This window comes from Oryx dammah, unplaced genomic scaffold (assembly GCF_014754425.2).
Source record: "Oryx dammah isolate SB20612 unplaced genomic scaffold, SCBI_Odam_1.1 HiC_scaffold_28, whole genome shotgun sequence".
NCBI classification, from domain to species: domain Eukaryota; kingdom Metazoa; phylum Chordata; class Mammalia; order Artiodactyla; family Bovidae; genus Oryx; species Oryx dammah.
In genome coordinates this window covers 87,569,797-87,591,349 of record NW_024070212.1, presented here as the reverse complement: position 1 = coordinate 87,591,349, position 21,553 = coordinate 87,569,797, and the positions used below count along the sequence as shown (strand labels likewise).

The window sequence follows — 21,553 nt, the reverse complement described above, 5'->3', positions numbered from 1 at the left end:
CAGCATCAAATGAGACATCACAGGACCCTGTCTGGCAGAAGACAGGGACTGAAGGCATTCTTTAGAAATCAACACCACCCATTTGCCTTGATAGATGAGACTGACTCAAATGACTGTAGTTGATTTCACCAAAATAAGTGAATCACTAAAGAAGAAGATTGTGCAATGACCTTTAGCCCAGTGACTACTTCATAAATGAGAAGTCAGCTGAGGGCAGCAGGCTTTGAGGTTGATCAAAGAATCTGATAACACCCTCTACCTGACCCCAATCTAAGCACTGAATGGATTGGATTTTGCCAGTTCAGAGCCCAGTTCATACGAGCCACTCACACCAGGGCCAGAGGCTCAGGCCCCCTCAGAATCCGTGAGTACATTCTGGAGCACCCTGCTCCTTTGGAAATCCAAGCTGGGAATGCTACTTGGGTCAGGAGGCTCCATACTCCATAGGGGCAGGTAGCCCTCATCTAGGAGACGGAGTCAAACATACCAGCCACAAGGATGTAATGCCCTGTTATGGGCCAAAGAGCATGAAGACTTTCCAAGAATCAAAACTCTTGCAGGGGCTTCAGCAAAGTCTCAGGCTCCCTGAAAAGGGTGATTTAGAAAGAGGTGAGCAGAACTGGACAACACCAGAAAACCTAAATCAGCCTGACCTCTTCTGGGGGTCAGCAATCCCAAGGTCCCGAGTTCTTTGTCTTTATTTCCCCAACGGTGTGAAGGCCTCTGAGCTCAGAGAACGCACTTCCTGGGCATCAGTGTGATGCCACAGAAAGTGCCTAACTTGCAAACAGAACAACTGGATTTGAATCTCTTTTTTTGCTACATACCAGCTGTCTGACCTGGACAAAGCACTCCGCTTCTATGAATTTCTGCTTTCCCATATGTAACATAAGGAGATTTTTTTTTTTTCATTTAAAAAAATGTTGTAAGCATCAATTCTGTCCAAAACTCTGTGAAAGACACAGACAGGAATAAAACAAATTCCTTTACACACACAAAAAAGAATATAATCTTTCCACCTTTTTCTGGGGCTGATTGTTCTTCCAATTGCTAAAATAAAACTGCTGATCGTAGATATGGAAACTACAGTAGAAAAGTATATATCTGCCCCCAACCCCAATGTACAGGAAAGTCCCCAGCACACAGAACTCACTCCAGAAATGGAGCTCTCTTCTTTCTGGTCTGAGCTTCCAAACTGTGGTCCTGTGGAATTCCAACAAAACCTCCTTAGAAAAGTCTGGCTGAGTTCAGGCTGGCTTGGGGCTGAACCAGCAAGTCAGACCTGGGTGAGTCTCACTGGTTCTTGCTAAGTCACTTGTGTTTCATTACATGATTTGCATATGGGTGAAACAGGTCTGTACTGTCCTCTGGCTTCATTTCCATTGCTCTTGGGAGCTCTCCGCTAAGAGTGAGAAGGAGGCTTTTGTCCTTCCTCTGTCTCTGCCCACTCTCTTCCTGGAAGTCTGTCTAGATCGCTGACATCCACAGGGAGAAACTTTCTCCCTTCTCCCATCTCCTCCATAGCTCATGCTTGACTCTGGTTCACAGAGCTGGTGAGTCTACATGGTACAGAACTGGGAAGTTATTCAACTACATTCAGGACAAAGAGGAGTTTTTAGTTGACTTTTCTCCTCCTTGAAAAGGAAAGAAGTCTTGCTTTCTGTCACTTTCAGGGGGAGAAAAAGAAACTACTAGTTTGCTCAGCGTTTAAGCACTTAGCAAGGGGCCTTAAATTACATTCCCTACAACTATTACAACCATCCTGGTAGGCAGACACCATTGTGCCCATTTTACAGTTGAAGAGATCAAAGCCAAAAGAAGCCATGCCACCTGCTCAAGGTAACGATGGATCATGATTGACACTGAGCAAGATCTGCCTCTTTTAGGTCCCTGCTTTAACCACAGAACCACCTGGCTCTCCTTAGGGAATGAGTGCTCTGCAAGCCAAGTATTGGTCTTTTGTACTGGATTTCTGTCTCTGGAGAAGCAATCTGAGGGGACTACACAGGTGTCATGGACTAGAGGACAACCTGAATGGGACATTTAGAACTTCAGGCTCCTCGAATTCACCTGTCACACCTTTTAAGTGTGCATGTCTGAAAACAGATGTATAGCTTTTGTAAGAGTTAGAGTAGAGGAGTCTCTGACCTGATCTTAAGTTCCGCAGAGCCTGTGAACTGGCTCAACGTGCCTCAGAGCCCTCTTCTCTGACCTCCAAACCCTCAGTCCACCCCAATCAGAGAACTCAGCCAGCTGCTTTGCAACTATTTACTTTTCAAGCTTTCCTCACAAAATGTGAGCTCTCTTGGTGTCCCCAGGTGTTGGCACAGAACATGTACTCAGAAAATGTGGGATGGATGGGTGAAGCAGAGAGGAAGAAGAGGAAAAACATCTGGTCCAGTGGTTTCTTCATTCCCCCGTGGAAACAACAATCTTGTTCCTGGCAGGGGTTTCACCAGACACTCCCAGGATCTGTGGGCATGTCTCGTGGACATACCAGACCCCACTGCTCTGGGATTCTAAACATGCTGAACAAAACCTCAATGACTAACAACCACAGGGCGGAGAACATGGATGTCAGAGCATAGCCACTTCCCTGTTTCCTTGGTACCCGACAGACCCTCTGACACAATTTTCACAGGCACCACGGTGAAGAGCCTACAGGTAAATACTTCAGAGGCAGCAAAGTCCTTCCCTACATCACATGGGCCCTTCATGGTCTATAAGTCAGTGATGAGGAGGTGAACAAAATTTTGATTGGAATGGAAAGCAGCATGGCCTGGAAGTGTCAGAAGATACAGGATTCATCCATCCATCCATTCATCTAACATTCACTGCATACTTAACTGTCTGACACTACTTGGGTCCATTCGTTCACTCATTCAGCAAGCATTCATTGCATTCTTAATTGTCAGACAGGGTTTGGGGAAGTGAGAGACTGCAATAAATCAAGAGACAAAAACCTCTACTCCACGAAGCTTGTAATATATCTAGTGGAGATACACAAAGGCTGTTTCAGATGGTTAGAAACTGGTGGAGGGGAGGGGGGAAATAAGGCTGCAAAGGAAGCTAGGGAGCATAAGATGGGGCAGCCAGGAAAGTCTTCTCTGACAGTGTCCCGAGGAAGTGGAGGGGCAAGGTGCAGATTCCTGGGAAAGGAACTCAGCAGTCCAGGAAAGGCCTCACTTGAACTTGCTGCTGCCTGAACTGAGCCACAGAAGGAGGAGCCAGGGCTGATGCTCACGGGGTCTTCTCAGCTCTCAGTGTACCCTCCATGGTCTGCTTCCTATCAGCCATCAAAGCCATGCTCAACTGAACATGTGCAGACCCCATACCAGTGTCCTCATGTCCTTCTAACCTCCTACCATCAAGAGACTACCCTACAGGACATCCTCTTTGGCTTCTACCCCCCTCTGCAGTTTAGCAAGAGTTTCCATAATAACCTGTAGACCCCTATCCCTCCTGCACCATGGACCAGCCTATCATCATTGTCCATCTGCTCCTCTAGACTGAACTCCCCGAGGACCACGCCATGCCCTGCCCATCACTACGTTCCCACCTCTGGCATGGGGCTTGCATGTGTGTATGCTAAGTTGCTTCAGTCATGTCCGATTCTTTGTGACCCCATGAACTGTAGCCCCACGATGCTTCTCTGTCCAGTGGATTCTCCAGGCAAGAATACTGGAATAGGTAGCCATTTCCTCCTCTAGGGAACTTTTTCGACCCAGGGATCAAACCTGCATCTCTTATGTCTCCTATATTGGCAGGCTGGTTCTTTACCACTAGCTCCACCTGGGAAGCAATTCCTCACTAAACAGTTGCTAAATGATGAATGTTGAAAGCATAGGTGAGTTCCTTGAGGGCAGGGCCCAGGGCTGATTAATCTAGTAGCCCCAGAAGGCAGCAGCGTGCCTGGTACAACAGAGATAACTCCAGATATGCTATGTGAATTGGTGCCCCCTCCCTCCCCCAACCGTGTTGGCATTTTATCCAGACAGCCAGGTCATCCTCAGTCCCTGACCATGGAGGTCCAGGGCCAATCCAGATGTGGTCCTCTGGAGTTTAGACCAGGGCTCAAGGGTAGGGAGCGCCATTTAGGTTTATATATGCTGTGGGATTTCTCTGATTTGTATCTGCATTAATCTCTGACAAGCCTTAACCTCATCCTTAAGCTTCTGTACCCAGAGATAATTTGGTGTTTGGAGCTATGGTTTTTCCAAGCTATCCATTTTACAAATCAAAACCTAATACAGAGCGCCCTCCAAAGCCATGGGAGGCCCTAGATGGCAGCCTGGCAAAGGGATGGCTGGTGTTCTGGTCCACCGCTCTCTGAACCCCATGGAAATCAGGGCAAAATTGTCTCTGCCTGCTTCCCATCTTCCCTTTCAACACCTAATCCAAACTTCTTTTTAAAACAACCACGAGGGATTGAGAAATCAATTAGACGGTAGACACCATCTAATTCCACTCTGACATTTGATAGCTGGTGAAAGCAGAGCCTGGAGAAGAAAAGTGGCCCCGACTTCCAAAAACAGACATGACTGTCTCCACTTGACAGAAGAGTACACTGAGGTTCAAGTTCCGTGGCTGGTAACTGCATGGCCAGAATCTCCCAGGTCTGTCTGACTCTAAAGGCAAACACTGGCAATGCCATACTCGGCCAGTCCAAATGGGAGTATTCCCAAGGCTCCAAGGAAGCTGGAGCCCAGGTTGCCTGAACAAAACCCCACAGGGCTCCGGGGGCTGCCGGAATCTCATGTGTCCAACTCAGGCACTTCCTGCAGCTCAACATAAATGCTGCGGGAGGAGCTTCTCTGATGGACTACAGTATCTTTGACTTCCCCAGATAGGCGGCAACAGAGTTCTTCAAACTTCCCTTGAAAGCTTTGCAAATTGGACTTTCAAAGGGTTGAGATTTCTGTGCAACATCACATAAAAAGGAGCCATGGTGAAGGACACTGTCCTCCCTACTTCTCAGCTCTTACTTTCAGAGGTTATTTTAAGACAAGATAAACTTAGAGCTAAAAAGAGAGCCCTGAGTTTGCACATTGTATATGTGGGTGCCTGTGAATTGTGAATGTGTGTGTGCAGGCGCTCCAAAGAGTGTGTGAAAATATGCTGCAGAGATGAAGGATTAAGGAGGTTCTTTTCTTTCTTCCTCTCTTTCTTTTCTTCCTTCTTGGAATATAAAGCCACTGTAGTTTTTTTCCTCCCTCGAAGATGTAAATAAACACTCAGTCACAATCCAGGCCTTACCCAACACCCCCGTAGAGAGCTCTTGCTATAATCATAGCTGCCAGGAGGTGATGGGCAGTGGGGGTAAGGCGGCATTTCACCCATTAGAGCAGATCTGAAGAAAAGCAGGTCGCCTTCAAGTGACATTGGAATTAGGGTTGGAGCTTGTATCTGTAAGTTTATCCTGCAGAGGTTTGTTTGATTTTTTTTATCACACAGCACCATGAAAAGAACGTACAACAAGGCTCAGGTCATGAAGACCAGCCTTCAAATACCTTTCCTGCCTCTTAAATTCAGATTTGTTTGTTTGTGTGTCTGAAACTGAAAATAGTGTAATCAAAACATATCTCGTTGGGTTACTGAGAGAATCTCAAAGTCATAGCATGAGCACGACACAGTGCCTGGCACATAGATGGCACCAGAAACCTGTCAGCACTTTTACTTTACAAAAGAGTGAAATTATATTTTGTAAAATTGCTTCCAGACCTGGGTAAAATACAAATGCAGCAGGAAATGAAATATCATTGTTAAACTGTCCTGCCTCAGAGCAAAGAGAAAACAAAAACAACAGAAAAATAAAGTATGGTGGGAAGTGCTAGCCATGAATTTTAAAAATCCACGTTTAATGCTTTTAGAGGTTGGGGCCCACCTTGTAGCTCTCTATCCTAGGTAATGGGAAGCCTGGAGGCCTCCAGACTTGGAAAGGACTGGGGGGAAGAAACAAAACAAAAAAACCTCTCTGCTGTTTTTTCCAACTCTTAATTATGTTTTTTAAATACGAAAGCAAAATGCTCTTTTTCCAAACAACTTTATGCTCCTCTGAGCTATGTCTGACCTCTCAGCGCCTTGTTACTCTGAACTCCATCAAAGCAACCAAAAGCAGGAAGTGCCTTGGCATAGGAACCTCATTTCAAGGGGAGAGGAAAGGCAGGGGGACCATATTTAACTGACAAACAGAAACAGACCAGCAGCTGTCTGTCTGTGTGGCGGCCAGAGGGAAGTAGGGTGCTCCACCTGCACCAACCGCCCCAGCATTTCCAGGACGCATGGCCATGGCAAGGCCAACATGGGGCCTCAGACGGGTCCACCACTAGCTGAAGGCCCTCCAACACACTGTGATCCTCTCAGCACTGGGGCTGAGGATTTCCTCCTTCACTGTGTTATTATGAGGTCACCTGTTTTCATGGATGCAGAAGGATTCTGCAAAACTCAAAATCACTCTGTAGACAGATAGTGACATTTAAAGCCTTTCCATCAGAAGATAATGGAGGAGGACATGGCATGGAGAACATTATGAGGAATTTGATCAGAAGGCATGGATTTGAGCGATAGTTCTGGTGTCTATGTGAATTTTGGCACTTTGCTTGAATTGTCTGAACCTTACTTAGTGATCCTTTCCCACAGTAGAGATAATATTACTTATAACAAATTTCCTGGAAGGATCAACTGAGTTAATGGATTTTCAGAAAATGGTGCTTGTTACCACAAAATGTTATACAAGTGTCTTTATCACTTAATCATTCCAAAATGGGTGCTCAATCCTTATCAAGCAGCCATGGTAAATATTATTTTTATTTGAAAAACGGGAAAAGTCTGGAAAGTGAAATGACTTCTGCTAATGCAGTGGCAGGGCTCAGAATAGAAACTAATTCTTCTAGCCAACCTCTTTTTCAAAGATTCCTCAGTGAAGTCTGCCCCTAACCATTACAAGGGCTCTATGTACAGATAAGATTTAAGTTGGGGTTGGACTTCATTGGAATCAGAGACAAAGTACTTACCACCAAATACAGCATAGTGTACATGGAGAAGGAGGCATGGCCAGAGAAGAAGGACTTCCTGCAAGAGCAAGAGATGGGTGTGTAAGGGCCATATTCACATCCCCACTACCTGCTGGTCTGTCTGTTCCCTCCCGGGACTGTGATCCTAAGAGTAGCACTTGCTCATTGCTGCATCCGTGGTAGTGCTTTGGACACCTTGCCCGGGACGTAGCAAGCACCCATGAATGAACAAATAAATGAAAGAAAAAACAAAGGAATGAATGGACTTACCAAAGCTCCACTGTAATCGCTTTTACGATCTGTCAGTTATTTGACAATGCATTCCTTAAGAATGGGGACTTTGCCTTATTCATCCAACTGAATCAGGGCCCCAGCACTGAGCTCGGTACTAAGTAAGGACTCACTGAACTGCCTGCAGCAAAGGCGTGAACCTAGTGTCATGGGAGGTGGACTCTCACCTGGCTTCCTGGACTTTGCTGTCTTCACCTCTGCATTTGTAGTTTTGAATATAGCCCACAGAGCAGTTGATTTGACTGAAATCAGGGTTGCAGACGTTCAAGAAGTGAGGACGCAGGCGCCCTATGGAGACTTTGGCAATGTCTGTGAAGGACTGGCTGATGGCGCAGCCGAAGAGGAAGCAGCCCACCTGCTTGTAGAGGGCTGCCACGTAGGGATTCTGAATCGTCGAGCGGGACTTCTCCTTCAGGTAGTAGATGCGGTAGAATTCCCCTGTGATGACCTGAAAGGCAACGGAGAGGGAAGTGAGGCGGCGTCAGGGCCCGTCAACAAAAGTGAGGCTGCAAGGATGTCCAGTGACACAGGAAGATATTCAGTGCATAGCCACAGGTTATAATCTAGAAAAATCCCAATTTTCTATTCAAGAAGCATATAAGACACCAGTTGGCATGGGAGAAAAGATTGAAATACTAACACAGTCATTTTTTCCTTATATAAAAAGTCCTACATAGCCATATAGTACCTTTGTAGGAAGAAACATATGTAATCAAATACAGTCATATATAAATATATAAAATATATATTAAGATATAGATATCCGTGTGTGTGTGTGTATTGGGTTGGCCAAACAGTAACGGTTTTTCCATTAAGGAAAAACCTGAATGAACTTTTTGGCCAACCTGATACACACACACATATTACCAAAGAGAAAGACAAATAAGGACTTAGCTCTTGAGGAACCAAAATCACGATTAAGGGTGGCCAAGGTGGTGCTAGTGGTAAAGAACCTGCCTGCCAATGCAGGAGGCGTGGGTTCGATCCCTGGGTTGGGAAGCTCCCCTGGAGAAGGAAATGGCAGCCCACTCCAGTATCCTTGCCTGGAGAATCCCATGGACAGAGGAGTCAGGGCATAGTCCATAGGGTTGCACAGAGTCACACACAACTGAAGCAGCTCAGCACAGCATGACAAGATGTCAGAGGGTCTGAGCAAATCTCCAGATTCTAGGATTAGGGGTCACGAATCACCAACCATGATCAAACCCTACACAGGGCCTTCGCCTGTGCTACACTGGGCCCTGGCTGAGGTTTCTTTGGGAAAGGGTGAATGCTCCCTGACTCGGTTTGGGATTTGAACCCAGGCTCTGTCACCTACCTGGTGTCCTTCTAAAATAACTTGAACCTCTACAGAGGTAGTCAGAAATGTGGCAAGTGGTGGAAATGCCCTGGGTCACAGAAAGGGATTCTTTCATTTTACTCTTAAGAAGTAGGGCATGATGAAAAAAGTACTGGCCTACAAGAAACTTTTATACAAGGCCCTTCAGAGTTTGTGAATTCCCAAGGGTGCCTGCATTGTCTCCTCCATCCTGAAAGATAGTGAGCAAGTCTGGGTTTTCATATCCTTCCTCCATCCCACAGTGTCTACTCTTTAATGTTAAGGGGAGGGAGATTCATCACTTCTTTAAAAAGAAGAAAAAAAAGAGCCAGCAACCATCGATTATGAACAGCATGTCAGTATTTATTTTTTATATACTTTATGACACCCCCACAGCTACCAGGAGATAGACTGAGACTCAGAGAGGAAAAGCTCTCTAACCAAAACTGCCTGCTTTTACATTAAGAATGGTGGGGGCTTAGGGCAGGGAAGGGGGTCAGCTGATTCTCTGTAAGGTAAACACCTTAAATGCCTACACAGCTGAGGATAAGTTCTGTGCTGGTGATACACCACCGCTCAGCCTGCTGTCCTTGACTTAACTCCCCAGCACAGCCCTGGCCACTTCCTGGTCACAACCACAGTGCCGGGACAGTGATGTTCAACTCATCACTCACCACAAAGCCCCTTTCACACTTCCTCACAGGGAAGGCTGATGAGCCCCACTTGCCCTTTCAGGGAACAGACAGCATGTTCACAACCACAAGGGAAGCAATAGGCTGACACATCCGGGCACTCTTCTCATGGGCTTTCCTCATTCTTTTCTAGCTGGGGAAGGCATCCAGGCTGGGTGTCTGATCCCAGTCCAGGGCTCCCAAGTCTGGAGGGGATGATGGCCGTGAAATGCCAGCTGGGCCCAGGGGCAAGCAAGTGCAGTCGTGAGAACAGCTCCTAGTGCTGCTAACATTTATACAGTGATTCTGTGTTTATAAATGCTGGTGATTTCTCAGTGCTACCCTTTGGTTTCCTGGATCATATTGAATTTCCAAGATCATATGATTCCATTAGAGAGATGGTCAAAGGCCAGCCCCGTCTGGCATCCTGGCTTAGCCATTCTCTGGGAGAGCAGCAGGACCATCAGCTGAATGAATCAATGAATGAAAGGGGGCAAGATGGTGGTCCACATGATTGTTTTTATTGCAAAATTGGAAATGTCCTCTAAACATTACCAAGAGTCCTTTGACAACATGCTGCAGAGATTAAAATCTGAGACGCCTAGCCAGTCATAAATGAAAGGGTCCATTATATATGGAAGAAACTGAAGTTCAAATTAACTCACATCTAAAGATTAGACCCAGGTGTTCTAATTCTCCACCCAGCATTCTTTCCTACCATTCATGGTCTAATTCCCCTTTTGAACCTGTTTATACTTTTACCCTGTGTAACCTTATGGCTAACATGTTCCAGATGTTTATTACCACCACCATGTTCGCTCTTCCTTCTTCTTTTTTTTATAAATCATGCTCACTTGACTTTAGACATGGGGCAGAAGCACTAAACTAGGAGTCAAGGGGCCAGAGTTCCAGTCCCTACTCACTGAGTGATCTGGGACAGGTCAGCTTCTCCATTTGCAAAATGAAGGCACTAGACCCCGTGATTAATTCCTTCATAACTGCAGTGACATTTATTCCAGCTCTCCTGTGCTACCTTCACCAGTAGCCTCTCATCAAAGCAAAGATAATAAGCAGCAGGAAAGGAAACGTACTTGTGAGATGACATAAGCCAAGAACAGAATCAAGGCCCCATGCATAATTCCTGCTCTAGGACGGCTCCTGAGTTCCTTGAACCATCCACTGAAACAGATTAAGAAACTGTTTCTAAATGGGCATGTCTTGGGTGGGATTTCCAATTTGATGCTGAAAAAGAACACGTGGGTTCCCACTACAGATCAGCATCTCTTACATCATTTTATGGTTGATTAATCCCAGAGGAGTCACCCCTCTGCTTCAGTCATCTCAGGGAGAAAGGGTTTGGTTACACCACAAGGACAATCTTTAGCTCTCACATCCTTCATTCTGAAACTTCAGTTTTCAATGCCACAGTTTTGCAAATAGCAAGCTGCTAAGTCAAATGCTTGCCTCCTCTCACGGGAAGATAATGATATAAAGAGAACATCTGGTGGCCCCTCAAATTCCCAATAATAACTCTAATAATACTAGCAATCTTTTATATTTCTTTTGCAACTTACAGTTTCATTTAATCTGCAACCTGTGAGGACAATATACCCAGTTTACTGGTAGGAATACTAAGGCACTGAGAAATAGTGACTTATCTGAAGGATTTGAGGCTAGAAAGCTGACAGTTAAAAGTAGAGCCCAGATATTCTAACTCTCAAGTTCAAAGACCCACAGAAGACTACATCAAGATTGTTTTATTATTTCTATTATTAAAAACAATTTCCACTATAGAATAGCAACTGTGTATTTTCAAGGACAGGATCAGGCTGAAGCCATTTAGTAGACATATGACTCCAAGACCACATGGCTTCTGGGGCAGCCCTGACAGATCTTGGAGTTAATGAGCAACAAATTATGTATTTTCTCCATCCCCTTGTACAGAAGGGTCGGGGAGTCGACAATACAGCCATAAATCATCATTATGAACTGGCCAGGTTTGGCTTCTTGTAATCCTAACCCTTAAAAGACCATTTAATGAAATTCGGGCTGCCCAAATAGCTCACTTCTGCAGAAGAGACGAAGGCTTAAATTGTTCTCCGACACGTTACACACCTAACTCTGGAGTTCCAGATTTACTGCTTTCGGACTTTATTCATTACTCGCAATGTTTTTATTCCCGGGTAATAAAATAAGCTCTTCCCTTCCCCCCTCCCCCTACAAAGGCCCTGTCCCCACTCGCACACTCTGGCCCCGGGAGCCCTCTTTTCTGCTTCAGTCAGCAAAGTTGTGATATGTAAATTTCACGGCTGAGAAAAATGCCTTCAATGTCGATCCCTTTCTGAAACAGCAAGCAACAGATTCTGGGGGTGATGGCAGGCTGCCAGGCGAGCAGAGGAGAATTCTCCCCTACCTGCCTTTTAAAGCACTTGGCACAAAATCTGGAAACTAATAAAGTGGGAAAGCATTGCAATTAAGCTATGAGGGGACAGAAAGGGATCAATCAGTCCTCGCCAGAGAATGGCTGAGTTAGAGGGATGTTGGCTCCAACTCTTAAGACAGCTCCTCTTCCTGTCTTTTCTGGTATACAAGGGCTCAACTGCCCACATATTCACAAATATTGAGCTGCTCTGGAGAGGAAATTTGAAAACACATTAGGAGAGACATTTTGGAAAGGGGAGATTACACAGTGGTGAAAGAAGCACTGACTTTTGGAGCCAGAAAAATCTTAATCTGTATATCCCATCTCTTACCATGAACCTAGAGAGGTGACTTCACCTCTCTGGGCTTAGGTCTCCTTGTCTATGAAATAACAGGAATATGTTGACAAGTACACACTGCTATATTTAAAACAACCAACAAGGACCTACTGTATAGTAACAGGAATTCTGCTCAATACTCTGTAATAACCTAAATGAGAAAAGAGTTTGAAAAAGAGTTCATATGTGTATATGTATAACTGAATCACTTTTCAGTACCTTTGAAACTAATGCAACACTGTTAATCAACTATACTCCAATATAAAACAAAAATTTTTAAGGGAAAAAAAGAAATTAAAAATGTTAAAAGGACTAAAATCTACCTGGCAAGATTGCCAGGGGAATCAAGAAGATGATATATCAACTATGTGGCACCTAGCAGAAGAGCTCTGCAAACAATAATGTGTGTTTTGTTTTGTTTTGTTTTGTTTTGTTTTCCTTCCCTTGGAAAAAAAGAAACAAAAAATTAACGCAGGCATACCATTTTATTGCACTTTGCAGATACTGTTGTGGTTGTTGTTTTTTACAGATTGAAGGTTTGTGACCACCCTGTATCAAGCAAGTCTATGGGCCTTTTTTTTTTCCCCAACAGCATTTGCTCACTTCATGTCTATGTGTACTCTGTTTTGAAATTTGTAATACTTCCAATATTTCTAATTTTTCATTGTTATTATATTTGTTACAATCAATGATTAGTGGTCATTTTTAGCAATAAAGTATTTTCTAATTCAGGCATAAACATTGTTTCTTAGACATAATGCAATTGCATACTTAACAGATTACAGTTTAGTGTAAACGTAACTTTTACATGCCCCGGGAAACCAAACACCCATGACTCACTTTATTGTAATATTCGCTTTATTGCAATGATCTGAAACTGAACGTGCAATAGCTCCAGGAAATGTCTATACTTGTATAAAACATCTTTTCCAAAATAGTTCTAAGAGATCCCTGGAAAAGAACATATCACATTAAAGAATTTGGGAGTACCACCTCTCCAGGGTAGAACCAGAAAAATATGAGTATGGAGATGTTGGTTTTGACCATTTCATCTAGGATGTCTTTTTCAGGGGAACAAAGCAGAAGGAAAGTCTAAATTCCAGGCAGCAAGGGCTGCCCTACTGCATTGTTCATGTTATTTGTGCACTATACAGATTATCCCAAGAAAAGTAAGACTTTTGCACAGAATCCTAACAATCCCACTTACAGAGTCTGAGAACTCATCTTCTGCTGCCAAATTCAAAGGACAAACTTCCCTAATATTCTGATCTGCTTCAGTGATAACCTCTGCATAGACTGTAACAACTTACAAAACTTTTCCCTATCCACTGCATTACCTGCTTCTCACAAAACCCTAAGATTTGCTAAATTATTCTCCACACTTTATAAATGAGTGTGATGAAGGCCAGAGAGGCCACTGCCTCACCCTTGGGGATAAGGTAGTGGACAGTGGCAGGGCGCTTGCTGCCTCCTGGGCCTCCCATGTTCTGCCCAGTGGCATCTAGCTGGCCTTCTCTTAGAAGCCCTAGCAGGTGGCAGGCTGGAAGTCTCCAGTGAGACAGGCATTCCCTGAACACCTAGGAAGATCGTGTCACCCTGTCAGGCACCTGCATATCCAGATCCCCGTCAGCCACAGAGCACCAAGCTCCCCTTTCACATCTCAGCTCTGTGGCTTAATGAACTTTTTTCAATCCGTAAGAGATTCCTTCATTCAACAAGCACTGAATGATGGAGATTAATGAAGGAAGAATCATTTTTCTCACTTGATTTCTCAGTAAGGGAAAGAGAAATGTAACATATCCAAGTCCTGCTTCTAAGGATGGAGACAGAAGTGTTGCTCTATCTTCTTTGAGCTTTGCTCCATCTACTACAATGAAATGCAGTATCTTCAGCGACTAGAAATAACTGATGAGAAATTTAGTCCCCCATTCTTCTCCCACTCAATTGTCTGTAACCTCTTGGTAGGAGATCAGTGCCTCACAGATCAGGAAAGGCAATGGGGACCCAAATCTGTCCAAGGCCACCAGTGGAGTTTCTAGGCTTTATTGGTAGGTCTAGAATATGGACAGCAAAGAAGCCAGAGAGAGGTCACAGAAGCTATTTATGGTTGAAATCAACAGTGGCCGCCCTAAGCCCTCAAGCTTTACAAAGGAGGAATCTTGAAAGATGAAGCAGTCTATTTTCCAAAGTCAGGGACTCAAAGGCATGAGTCTCCTAGATGATCAGCTCTGCCTCTCCATGCAAGAGTTCTCTCTATAGCACAGCCTACTGCCCATTTCTCACTCCTTTGACCTTGAATTTCCTACCATCCTTAATATCACCACTGTGTTTTCTTCCTGGTTCTCAAACACCTTTCTCTTTCCAGTGGCTCCACTTCTGGGTGCTGTTAGATAAATGTCAGTCTTCCTAGGGTTGTATCCTTGCCTTTTCTCTGTGACTTCACCTGTGAAAATGACCTTCAAAAGGGCATTTCTTTCACTCTCTAGTTTCAGCTCACCCTCTACCCCATCAATATTATTCCAATCTTCTGCCAAATCTTCCAACTAGTTATCAAACCAGTATTATCAGCATGTCCACCTGACCAAGTCACATTTATTCCAACTTCTGCCCCAAACCTCACTTCTCTTCCCTCCATTCCTACTCAAGATGCCACCAAACACAGAACTGCAAAGACAGGAAATCTTAGACCGCACCCTCTCCTTAACCCCCATTGTAATCCAGTTCTGATTATCCCATGTTTGCAAGGTGGAATGTCATATCCATCCTATTCTCTCTCTTCTCTTTGCATTACCATCTCGGCAATTCAGACCTCATCCTTAACGTTGGTTGAAAACTTGGCCACGTGAGCTGAAAATACTTTCATCAACCTGTAACCTATTAATGAGAGTAAGAACTCCTCAGCACTCAAGGAGTTTCACAAGCTTGCAGTCATTTCTTCCTACCTTATCTCTGTCTTCTCCCTTATACTCTGTTTCTCTAGCCGAGCAGGTCTGTCTGCTTGACATTTCCTGAAAAGGCCCTATTGTTTCAGTCTTGGTGAAGCCATCCCCTGTGTCTGGAACACTAGGATCTCTGATGAAAGTCTCACCTCTGCTTCAAAGCAGAGCTCAATGCCAGCTAGTGCAACCAGGTTAGAGGGCGCCTTTACTCAAGAGTCTTGGGCAACTGAGCTCTATGACTCTCAGTCTCCTTATGTGCACAAAGGGAGATAATATGGTGGCAGTAGCAAGAGCCCAAGGGTTGTTGTGATAATTAAATGGAGTGCTCCATGAATGATGATGATGATGATGAAGCCTTCACCAATGACAACGACCTTGAGCGATCTTCCTATCAACTCCCACAGTACTTTATTTCTGCCTTAGACCATCTATAGCAGAAGGCCCCAACCTCTAGGATCTAATGCCTGATGATCTGAGGCAGAGCTGATGTAATAATAGAAATAAAGTGCACAAGAAATGTATTGCACTCGAGTCACCCCAAAACTATCCGCGCACCACTGCCCCCCACCCCAACGCCTCACCCGGGTGGGTGTCTTCCACAGAACCAGTCCCGGGTGCCAGAAAGGTTGGGGACTGCTAGTTTACAGCATTTCTCTTGTTTTGTCCTTGAAGCTCTCACCTCTCTGGGTCTTACTATCCTTCACGGCCCTGACTATCTTCTAGCTCCCTGACCAGTTCTTTAGTCTCCTTGAGGGTCCAGTGGTACAGTCAATCATGCACTTGGCCTGTTCCATAAGCTCCAAGGACAGTATCTGTGTCTTGTATCTCAGCTTCTAGGCTAAGGGGAAGCCTAGAAGCTGCCTGTATGTTCTAAGGAAGGTTTCACTCATAGAGGCTTTCACTTTCTGACAAACCACTTCCTACACACTATCCCAGGGGCTTCCCCGGTGGCCCAGTGGCTAAGACTTTGTGTTTCCAACGCAGGGACTGCAGGTTCAATCCCTGGTTGGGGAACTAAAATCCCACATGCTGCAAAGCAAGGCCAAAGAACAAAGAATAATTGAAATAAAAAGAGAGTAAGAACTAAATTAAAATCTATTTTAAAACAAACAAAAAAATTGTTTTTTAAAAAAGGAAAACCCACTATCCCACACTGTCAGTCTTGGGCAATCTTCTGCCCAGGGGCCTAGATGTTTTGTCCTCCTCCATACAAAGAGCTCTTTACAACCAGGAACTACAGATTTTCTAGCTCACTAATTACAGAGTACTCTGCATAGCCCCAAGCACACAGTGGGTCTTCAATGTCAGCTCGTGTGCTGGGTTTTGAAGACAGACAGACCTGGGTATCACTTCCCGCTCCCTGTTCACCAAGCAGAATAACTTCACACTAGCCACACTCCCCTTGTAAACCTTAGGACCCTCCCTCATCAGTAAAATGGGGTCAATAATACCTGTCCCCTACAGATGCTGAAGAGTATTTAAAATAAGGCATATTAGTTTCCAGCCCACTAAATAGTGGGTCAGTGGTATCTAATCCTCTATCCCATCCCCTAACACTGACTCACATGAACAGATTGCCCAGCCTCCTAAGAATTGTCACTTAAAGTGGAGAATATCATCACCCTCTTATTAGATAGATTTTCCAAATAGTCCTGAACCCCTAATGACAGTAACTAAGGAAGAATTGCTACAGCGTGTGTGTGTGTGTGTGTGTGTGTGTGTGTGTGTGTGTGTGTGTGAGGCGGGGTGGGGGGGCGGGCAGTGGGGAACCTAAATCCTAATCTCAGTGCCTGTGTTTGTTACATTGCAAATAGGGCCCCTCCCCCCACCCCCTCCTCAGGCAGTAAGGAGGTCTGAAGAACTCTGTAGCCCTCTGATCAGGGATGACACAGTTGAAGGATTAACGTGATCATTCTCTGTTGGTGGTCTTGGTAATTGCACAGATATAGTGGATTGTAAACTGGGGAAACTGGGTCTCCCACCAAGGCTCCGCTGGGCCAGCCTGACTTCACATTTTTTTTCAGAGTTGAAGACTCGACTAACCTTTAATGAGGAGGCAGTCTTGGGGAACCTTGTTTTCTTGGCAGTGCTCTCTCAGATAAAGGGAGATGGGGGGTGGGGAAGAAGTAATGAAGTCCAGATGTGGGCAAACCGAAGCCTGATCCTGAATAAACAAGTTTTGGAGGTATAAGTTCTTCTTCTTGTCTCTCCAGCCAGAAACGTGCATGTGGTACAGAGCAGGCTCCCGTGTGCATCAGAGGCCATCCTCCAGATTTTAGGGAGACAAACAGGACACGTATCCCTGCTTGCCTAGGTCCTCTAACATCTTTTTACCTAATGCTTGTCAGTTTCTGCTCAAAATGTACAGTCTCCTCTATGATTTTTACAATCATATACATTGAGTACCCAAGTTTCTGCCTTATGCTAGCAATAAAATCAAAATCAGAAGATGCCTACTCTAGCAGAATCACCAGGAAATAGTCAAGTAAACAGACATGATAGTTCGATACAATAACTGCAAAGACAGAGGTGGGCCCAGGGACCTCTGGGACCTTTGGAAGGTGGGGCAGGAGGCAGTCAAGGAATGCTTCCTGGAGAAGGTGACATTGGCTTGGTGTTTAGTTAGTACCTACCATGTGCAAGAGGGAAAGATCTGATCTCTGCCTTGCAGGAACCTATTATCTAGCTGGGGAGATGAAAAGTGGACACAAATCACATTACAAGGTGATATATATTGAAGGTGCTGTCTGTCTGCTGGAGATGGGGCAGCTTCCAGGCAGTTTAGTGACAAGAGATAACACACAGCTTGTTAGCCAAAGGTTCAGTCCTGGATCACCAGCACCTGCCATGCCCTGTGGGCTTAATAAGTAATTGTGGAAGGGAAGCAGGCTTTAGAAGGCAGCAATGGTCTCATTTTAAAAAGCCTTGCCTTAGAATCAGAGGACTCCTGGTCTGGCCCTGCCACTCATTAATTACGGGAAAGTCACTTCATTTCTTGATCTCCAGTTCCCTTAGCCATACCAATCCACCCCTGAGAATCACAGAATCACTAGCAGGTGCAGATAAGAGAATGTGCACATGAAGGGCACTTTGTAAACTGTACAACACTATAGAGACCAAAAGGCCAGTTCTCACTCACGACACATGTAATGTCAGTTGATTTGCCTCCCAGAACTAGCCTATGGAGTTGGTGAACTATTTCACCACTTTACAGTAAACGTAGGTATAGTTCTTTTCCAAAGGGGTCAATGCCTTGACAGAAGTTGAAGGATAAGTCACAGAATGAAGAAGCTTGGAAGTTTTAGGCCACGAACCTCAATCAAAGCCAAAATCTGAGCTTTTTCTCTAGTTAGGAATGTCATAACAGAGATTCAAAATGGATGGGATGTGAGGAAAAGGAGCATTTTTATGGCCAGGGGGAGAAGTGGATTCACTCATGACTCATCATACTTCAACTCCTAGATATTAAGAATCTTTATTAAACCCCTTTCAGGGTCTGACCAAAGCAAGACTTGAGCCCCTGTTTATTTAAAAGGAATACTAAGCATTTTTTCCATATTAAAATCTTTGCGCATAATTCTTTGCACAGCATGGTGCAAGGCAATTGGAGAGAAGGCTAGATAAAAGATGATATTTACTGTTTTTGCTCCTAATCTCACTGCTGCTAGAGTCATTAAACCCTTAGGAGGCAGGGATAGGAACCATTGCCTTGTGGATTTGGAAGGAATTCCTATTATGCTATAATTTCAAAATCTAAGATACATCTGAAAAAGAGGTCAAAATGACCCGATTTTTCCACATCTCCTGCCACAGAAAGGTGTCTGCTTTCTCTATAACTTCTGAAATTTGCATCTTGAAACCCCACTGGTGTGCCATTCCTTTGTTGTGGGGACTATTCAGACTGGAGCAGGGGCACCCAGATCAGTCAAGGCTTCTCTTGTTGTTTTAAACAAACCTGACATTTGGCGGGAGGAGGCCAGGGCAGCAAGTAGCAGGCTGATTAGATTTCCAGCTCCGGGTCCCCCTTCACCCTCCCTGACTGTCATTCACGCCCTCTGATCAGAAGCAGATTCTGCATGGAGCCAGCCAGGCTCTCTGGCCAGTCACAACGGGAGAGAAGGTTGTTGTTGTTGAATTCAAGTTGTATAGATTTTCCAGAATTGACCATATGTATTAATGGGAATTATTCACTTTTCCTCCGAGGTCTTTGCTTTTCCTCTTGTTCATGATTACTCTGGTCCTTAATGACAGGTAAGCGGGTGAGCATACCTCATTAGGAGCCCACATCTCACACACGCCTCCAGCTGAAATGCAGGGGCAGCTGGATCAGGAGGCTAAAGTTTTCTTGCAAAGAGTATTGGCACGAGAGTCGAGAGACCTGAGTTCTCATGAATAAACTACAAGGGAAGAGCGGGAGATGTGATGAATCCAAAGGCTGGAAGGCCTTTCCTAACTCTACTTCTGTCAAGTAAAAGATCTTGACTAAGTCACTTCATCAATATTTTTTTCACTTCATCATTTTTTTGATGCTGTTTACTCACAATAAAAACAGTGAACATTTGCTGAATATACTGCCTGTGTCAGACACTGAACTACTTTCCACATATTAGCTCATTTATTTCTGAAAACCTTCATATTATCTCCATTTCATAGATGAGAGCAAGGAGGCTTACTAATTTGCTACACGTTCCATAGCAGAGGAGCTTGGGGGTGAACCAGAGCCCACACTTTTAACCCCATGTGAAACTGAGACACCAGAAAACTCTGTGTGGGTGTGGGTGTGTGTATTGGGAGGGTGCAAAAGGCTTGAACACAGCCCCAGGTTTTCATGATGTAACAGTAGCACCTGGCAGAGGACGGCTTCCTCAGAGCCAAAGGGAAGCACCATCCAGACCTATTCTGCTGGCACTGTGCGGATGGGGGAAACGTCCTCCATGCCCATCCCATAACCAAGGCACAGTGCATGACTCTTTCAGGGGAATCTGGGAGGTCAGGGAGCATTCTAATTAATACTTCCATGTGACACGAGGAGAGAAGCCAGTCACAACTAAGCTCTTCAAAGCAGGTTTCTCTTAGTGAGGAAGGAAGAAGCAAGGATCCAGGAGAAGCGACAGGAGCGCCCTGTGTCCTAGCCCACTGCAGCCAAGGATGTGCCCCCCAGGTGTGAAATCAAACAGGACTCTCATTTTACAGAGGAAAACGACGCCTAGAAAACCCAGGTGGCGGTGGTTTAGTTGCTAAATCACGTCCGACTCTTGTGACCCCATGGACTGTGTGTAGTTCACCAGGCTTCTCTGTCCATGGGAATTTCTCAAGCAAGAATACTGGAGTGGGTAGCCATTTCCTTCTCTGGGGAACTTCCCGGAGCAGGGATGGAACCGGGGTCTCCGGCATTGCAGACGGATTCTTTACTGACTGAGCCACCAGGGCAGCCCAGGGATTTACCTAATTCACATAGTCTAGGGGGCCCCAGGTCTCTCTCCCTGGTGCCGTGCCCAGGAGCAACCCACTAGGCAGGCCACTAATAACTGCACGTAAAGAGAGCAGAGGCCACAGACCATCCCTGTGAATGTGATATTCTTATTTCAACAGCTCCCGAATTAGAGCCAGCTTCTAAAAGGATTCAATTTAACTGAGCTTCCAAGTGTCAAAAACACCTGTTCAAACCTGAGCACCAGACACCGTGTTAAGTATTCACCTTCCATTACAAACGTTTTTTCCAGGCAAAGCCATTCTTCCTAAAGAACTCAACCCCAACTGTAACTTTGGAGCAAAGAGTAAAATGAGATTCTGTATTTCTCAGTTTCTGAACACAAAGATCCTTAGCCCACCTTTACTACAGTTGCCAAATAGACTGTTTTTCTTTTAAAGGTTGGAAAGAATTCTACTTGCCTCCCTGCCCCCTCCCAAAGTCAAACTGTTGATTGTGTGCCTGGTTTACGATGTTATTAAAAAACAAAGAGGGGTCTCAAAGTTTATAACCCACCCCCAGAGTGGGGAAGTCAAAAGAAAAACTTCATGGAGTGCACTCCGTGGACCATCAGCTGTTTATATTTGATGCAGAGAAGGCAAGAGTAGCCAACCGCCTATCCCACCGAGCACTTGAATAGGACAGCCAACAGCCTGTCCACAATCAAGTCAGCAACACGGACAGAGGGCTTTGGAATAAACCAGGTTTAGGCTTGAACCCCAATTTTTACTTGCTTTTGACTTTGAGATATCACTGAACTCTTTTGAGCTTCAGATTTTCCATCTGAATGATGGGAATACTAAGCCCTTATTTTACATGCAGTGTTCTTAATATTGGGCTTCCCTGTTGGCTCAGAGGGTAAAGAATCCACCTGCAATGCAGAAGACCCCGGTTCAATTCCTGGGTCAGGAAGATCTACCGGAGAAGAGATATGCTACCCACTCCAACATTCTTGGGCTTCCCTGGTGACTCAGCTAGTAACGAACCTGCAAGGTGAGAGACCTGGGTTGGGAAGATCCCTTAGAGAAGGGAAAGGCTACCCACTCTGGTATTCTGGCCTGGAGAAGTCCATTAACTTTCTGCCTTCTTGGC

General features: G+C 44.9%; 1 protein-coding gene across 2 annotated transcripts in view; it reads right to left on the bottom strand.

The window, feature by feature from the left end:
* Nucleotides 1–21,553, bottom strand: part of PLPP3 (phospholipid phosphatase 3) — a 92,287-nt gene that overhangs the window by 20,540 nt on the left and 50,194 nt on the right. For both annotated transcript variants that reach the window (XM_040231057.1, XM_040231058.1), the window contains exons 3-4: nt 7,472–7,752; nt 7,014–7,071 (exon numbers count right to left, since the gene is read on the bottom strand). In XM_040231057.1, the coding sequence (XP_040086991.1) occupies nt 7,014–7,071; nt 7,472–7,752 (339 nt within the window). The remainder of the gene's footprint in view (nt 1–7,013; nt 7,072–7,471; nt 7,753–21,553) is intronic.